The following is a 6,372-nucleotide window of genomic DNA, read 5'->3' on the forward strand; positions in this document are numbered from 1 at the left end:
CTTAATTAAAAATAAAACAAACTTATTGACGGTTCTTTTGTGTTTTTTTTTTCATTTATATGTTTTTCTTACTTTTCGTAATTCCACATTTTAAATTATGAAAATAGTCATTTAATTACATTTTTAATTTCTTCTTATCTTTGAGTTTATTTAACTTTTGGTATTAATACCATTGAATACAAATATGATGTCTCGTCAAAAAACTAGTTTTGAATTACAATGACTTATCAAAACAACTTTTATTTGTTAGAAACTAAAGTCAAAAAACGAAGTTATGTGAAAAATGAGATTCCTCAATAGTTTAATATGCCTATTTGCATCATATTTACTTGTCTGACCGCATATTAATTTTCTTTTTAGTTAAACATTTTGGCATATTCTACTTCTGTAGGATAACCGTGTTTTGAAAGCAAGTGTAACAGTACAGATACTTTCTACAAAACTAAGAATAACGCGGCTTCAAGAAACTGATTTCGGAGATTATTTATGCAAAGCTCGAAACAATGAAGGAAGTATAACTGTGGCATCCAAGGTTATTGGAGCTGGTAAGTTTATACATATATATTTGTTCAAATTATGTACTTTAGAACTTTGGGTTTAGAAGTCAGATGCACAGAAGGAATGACATACAAAAAAAGACGCCGTTTCAGCTATTATTATTGAATTTTGATACCGACACTTTCAAAAAAAGTTGTGCAAATAAGAACATTCTCTGTTATCATAGATAGTTTCAGCTTTAGTTTAGGCTTAATTTTCGTGGTCAAAATCTCTCCAGACTGCAGATCTTAATTGCAAAATTAGGCCTATTAGTTCTATTCCCTCGCCAGAGTTTGGCATTAATACTGTAATATTAAATTTTTTCATATTCTTCATAAAACAGCGTTTTATATCGACATTTCGGTTTTAGCTTCTATTATGTACAGCCAGCTGATGAATTTTGGTATTGTATGAAAGTCCTCCTAAGTAATGACCAGTGGTGCATAAATGAACAGAGTTAGGTACCTGTTCCTTATTGTGTAGTAGAATAAACCTAGATCTGAAGTTTTACTTGTTTTATTTTTTACTAAACGTCTGATTTAAAATCCGTAAGAGAAGTGTGAAAATACATACTGCAGCTTGATGTGATTTTTAATTTTATCACAAAAATTAGGCCTATTATTTCATCGCTTCGCCCCCTTCCGGTATTTCACACCGTAAAATTTAATTTTTGTTTTTATATTGACCTATTTTGTTGTATCAATCACGTAATCTTTTAACATTAATTTGAAGTTTCATGCTTCGAAACAGTTCTGACCTTGCGCGAAATACAATGTTCCTCTAACAACTATAATTTTGTACTTTCTATCTATACATTTCATTAATTCGCCTCTTTTATAAATGATCGCAGAATCATTATTTTCAATTCTAATTACCTTTGAATGCTATTTTCATATGAAAATTACTTTGCTAAAATTCATTAATATAGCCCCCCCCCCCCTAATGAGTTCATACACCGCTTAATCATAGGTAACTGATCGCTTCTGCAACTGGTTCCAATTTATTTTAAAAGTTATGGTAATTACCAGCTTCTTATGTTCTGTTAGCATATTGTACCTTACTGGAATCACTAAACTGGAAATAATATCTAATACATTTTTCTTTACGCAATTCAGTATGTTCGGCATATATCATGGTATAATTCAAAGATGAAGCCTAAAGACTGAAAAAAAAAAGAATAAAAAATGTTTTACTTGCGTCATAAAAGACTGTGTCACTTCCTCTATTATCAATAAAAAACTGTTAATTGTCTAGAAAGCCCAATGGTTTTCGCATCAGAAATCAAGTAGTATGGACAACGGTTTAAGAAACCGTTGTCCATGTGTTCTTAAATGCAGAAGCTGAAATGTAAATCAATAATACTAAAGATTTACCTTGATGAAGAGAAAATTTTAGAATATCTGTATAATGTGTTATATTGTTAGGTTGTCATATTTCTTATTTCCAAAATTTTTATTTAAGTTTTAATACTAATTCACCTACTTGTTTTATTACCCTTAGAACCGTGTATAAGTACTGTTTGTACCATTATAAGTTGTAAAGCACTTGGGAAACGTGCACCTCACGTTATGCTGTCGAATTACATTACCCACGAGTTACTTGGAGCTGCTCACGAGCGTGCCTCGTGAAAAATTACTAATCATTATTTATTTTACCTAATCTAACCTAAAGAGTTTCCCTTTTTGACATTTTAGTTACTTTTATAATAATAAAAAATGCAAATGAAAAACAAGGAATTTACCTGGGCCTTCTTTTTTTCTATTCTTTCTTTTATTTTTGCTGTCGACTATCGATGATACTTAACCCAACTTTTTTATACTAATGGTAGTAGTGCACCAAACAATTTTTATTTAATCAAATAATGCACCAAAAACATAGAATAATAAAATGCAAAAAGCGAACAATGTCCCATAACTATCACAATTTTTGTGCTTTTTAACTATGTGACAAGAGCCCTTAACAAATTTGTGGATGTTTTCAAGAGAAACAAGACAGGGGAGTAGTCTCCCTAAAATAACCTGCAAAACGTTTAAGGTAAGGCACTTAGAGTGCATTAAAAGGGCTTCAAAAAGTAAACCAATTATGGACTGAGAGTGAGAGTTCAATTTTACTCGTAGACTTTTACTCAAAAAAATAGTCAAATTGCACATCGACATAATTATACCTTTAAAACTGCATTATTTATTTAGTTCCTAAGATTTTTGTGTTTTTTTTTCAAAAATTAAAAAAAAGAGTATATAATAATATTTCAAACATATTTGTCCACCATATCCATTACGTTTTTAGGGTCAATGTTTTCAGAATTAGCAGTTTGATATCTGAGAATACTACAAAGTTTGTTAATTAGGTATATTATATAAGAGTATATAATAATATTTCAAACATATTTGTCCACCATATCCATTACGTTTTTAGGGTCAATGTTTTCAGAATTAGCAGTTTGATATCTGAGAATACTACAAAGTTTGTTAATTAGGTTTTTGATAAAAATAGGTAATTTAATTTTCCTAAAATTTATGCTGTTTTTGTTTTGTTATTTATGTCAATGATTTCAACCTCTGAAAAATCAAAGTGATTATGTTTAACACTGTGATCAAATACGTGAGATGAATCAACTAAACCTAGCAGAACGTATGAGAAAGGGGAAAAAAAGAGGTTTTTAAATACATTTACTTGTTTATCCACAAATAAAAAACAGAACACTATAATCAATTATACTTGTCACAAGACATTATATTAGGCTTATCATATATTATTATCACTGCTTCTTCATTTGTTCCCATATGGATTTTCAAGACTTAGAAGTGTATATAATAATAGCATTTCAACAGCACTATATTCGTCATATCCATTGCCGACGACGCGTTACACTCACTCCAGAACTCTTCAGGCCGGCTGACATACAACATACACAGTAATGATCGATATATATATATATATAGGCCATATGTTACAACAACAATTTTTATGGTGTGAACGCCTTTTACAAGCTGGCAAAACATGATTATGATTAATTATACTTGTCGAAAGACATTATGTTAAGCGTGTTGTATTTTTTAACTCCACATTCTTAATCTAGATACTAAGGCACACAGAACAATATCCTTTGGGAAGAAAAAGTTGGGAAACTCTGATTTAAACTAAACTGTGGAGACAGTGGAGCTAGTTTTACAAAAACTTTAGACATTATTCCGTTATTCAGCGTAGCAACCTTATCCACAATTTTAGTTAGTGCTTTGTTTTCAGAATTATCAATTTGATATCTGAGAATACTGTATACTGAGTTAGTTATTCCAATATATTTAAGCTAGATACATACGTATACATAATCGTAACGAAATCTAAACGACACATAGAGGAATTTGTTGTCCTTTTTTTCTTCATAATTGCTACCTGTAGTTCTTATCCTACTTATAGGTGTCACGTGCAGCGGTGCCAACTCGGGGGCAGGGGGGCTAGAAGGGGGAATCTAGTAAGCCTTAAAAATATTCCTACAATTGCGAAATGTCTGGTTTAGCATGCTATGTGTCAGGGAAGCTAATGTAAATATATACACAGTTTACAATGTCGAAATTTAGACTTTTTTGGCTCCTCCATAATCATCAGTTTATGTGGAACACCGAAGCGTGCTACGTCATCAAGACTATTTTGTGTCGAGTTCTAATAATTATTGAGAATCTAGTTTACTTAATCCTTCTACGTTTTGATTATTTTGATAAACTAAATCAATCGTTGACTGTAACACTTATTTAGAGGTGAGTTAATAAACAAGGAAATAATGTCAAAATTAGCACAAAACAGTTTTATCAAGTTTTAGATTTTTTTTTGCCATTGAAGAGAATTCAAAACTATCTTTATTTAAAATTAATATACAGTTATTTTCATTCAAAAAAAGCACTAATAATCCAGCTGATTTGTAGAAACTATTGGTCTGTGAAAGACGCCTGTTTTATGAACCTTTAATATACCATGTAATACATCACAGTGTGAGCCTACAGGTCTTATGTTATCGTAGGTCCTATCGTTAATGAAGCCTTTTTTTTAATCTTTAACGAAAATCTTTCTTATTTTGCTTATCTTTATTTTGTCGGATCCTTTTTCAGTTTCTTAAAGTTACTCGAGTCTCTTAATATGTATCTAAAACCTTAGTAGTATAATTAGTACCGGATTAACGCATAAGCCACCTAGGGTCTCGACCATACAGGTACCCCACCGGCTACCCAAGTAAAAAACTTATGGTTCGTAAAACTATCATAATAGAGGCAAGAGTGAGTTATTATTATTATCATTAATATTCCCAAATATTACCTGGCTCTAGGGCCCAACTAACCCTTAATCCGGTCCTAAGTATAATCTTATACAAGAGTACGATACAATTATCTTTATCCGGTTTTACAATGTCGATATCTTTGTTATTTCTCAAAAGCTGCTTCTTCTCTAGATATATTGTAGGCGGTGTATTTGTGATTATAATAATGAAAATGTTTTAAAGAAAGGTAGAAAAACTTAAGTCTATATCATTTAACCAAATAGGGAACTCTTCTACATTTCTTAAGAATAACATTAATGGTGTAAAAATTTTTAAACCGAACCTTTTGGAGAGAATAGAGAACCTTAAACCTCTGGCTAGAACCTTCTTCACCAAGTCACACAACTGATTATCAGAAAGGTTATAAAACACTTGATTAGGTTCTATGATGAAGGTCTACTCATTACACTAAAAACGTTTTGTGAGCCAATCAAATGTAATTCCCCTACTTTGAAATTATTATTATTTTAATTGGCTAGAACTGAACATTTTAAGAGACTCGCCACGAAATGAACAGGAATACAAAGGATCGTTGGTAAGTGTTTTTCAGAAGAAATATTGAAGGGAAAGCTTTATCCTCCCAATATTTTGCTAAGATGGCACTGCTGGTCACGTGACATGCTGCTTTTTTCTGTCTTTTTTAATTTATCCCACTTTAATTTGTTGTGTTTCAAAAAAATAATATAATACAAAATGGGCTCTATATCATGTACTAAGTAAATGTTACATTTGAAAATCGTAGGAATCCATTACTCTTATAAAATCAAACTCTGTCTGATAAGTGTTTTCAACAATGGCTTTTGTGTTATCTTGTTTAGCAATAAAAGTATAACCTGTTATTGTTGTTAGTATATGTATTGGGAGAGTAAAATGAAATGTCTAGACAGTGAAACTGAAAAAAAAATTAATATTTTCGTTTTGAGTTTACTTGCTAATTAAGTATTATTTTATCACAAATTACAACTTTTACTATAAGGAATATTATTTTTTAAAACAGGTGCGACGTTTCGATCACTGGTGCGATCATTTTCAAGTACAACAGTTTCCTCTTGAAAGACCACGCAGTGGCTCATATGAGTGGTGATCTTTCAAGAAGGGTGGTCTTTCCTCAGGGGAGACATAGCTTCAAAAATGGACAGAGAACTGCAGAAGATATCGTTCCACTGTATTTATATACTTATATTTATTACAGCATTACACTTTATTATAAATGTACATATATAGCTATATACAGTACATAACTAAATCACATAATGTACCCATTTGTCATAGTGTACATATGTCTACTTGATGCTTTTCTCCTAATAGACATGTATTCTATACATTACAATACATAACACAGTAATCTTTATTCCTTCAGAAAGTTAGTGAGTGTGGTTTGTTTTAGTCATTTGGAATCGCACATAGACTTTTCAATTGCAGTTTTACTTTTACTGATGAACTCGAGCAACTCGGGATTTTGGCGACAAATGGCAAAATCCCTCACTTCGTCTAAGTATCCTACTGCTGTTCCTGTAGACACAATA

At 31.2% G+C, this 6,372-nt stretch overlaps 1 protein-coding gene across 1 annotated transcript in view; it reads left to right on the forward strand.

The window, feature by feature from the left end:
- Positions 1-5,921, forward strand: part of LOC106463238 (protein turtle-like) — a 195,765-nt gene extending 189,844 nt beyond the window's left edge. The window contains exons 4-5 of the mRNA XM_022390684.1: positions 392-545; positions 5,844-5,921. Coding sequence (XP_022246392.1) covers positions 392-545; positions 5,844-5,899 — 210 coding nt within the window. The 3' untranslated portion in view covers positions 5,900-5,921. The remainder of the gene's footprint in view (positions 1-391; positions 546-5,843) is intronic.
- The last annotated feature ends 451 nt before the right edge of the window (positions 5,922-6,372 follow it).

This window comes from Limulus polyphemus, unplaced genomic scaffold, assembly GCF_000517525.1.
Source record: "Limulus polyphemus unplaced genomic scaffold, Limulus_polyphemus-2.1.2 Scaffold1356, whole genome shotgun sequence".
NCBI lineage: Eukaryota > Metazoa > Arthropoda > Merostomata > Xiphosura > Limulidae > Limulus > Limulus polyphemus.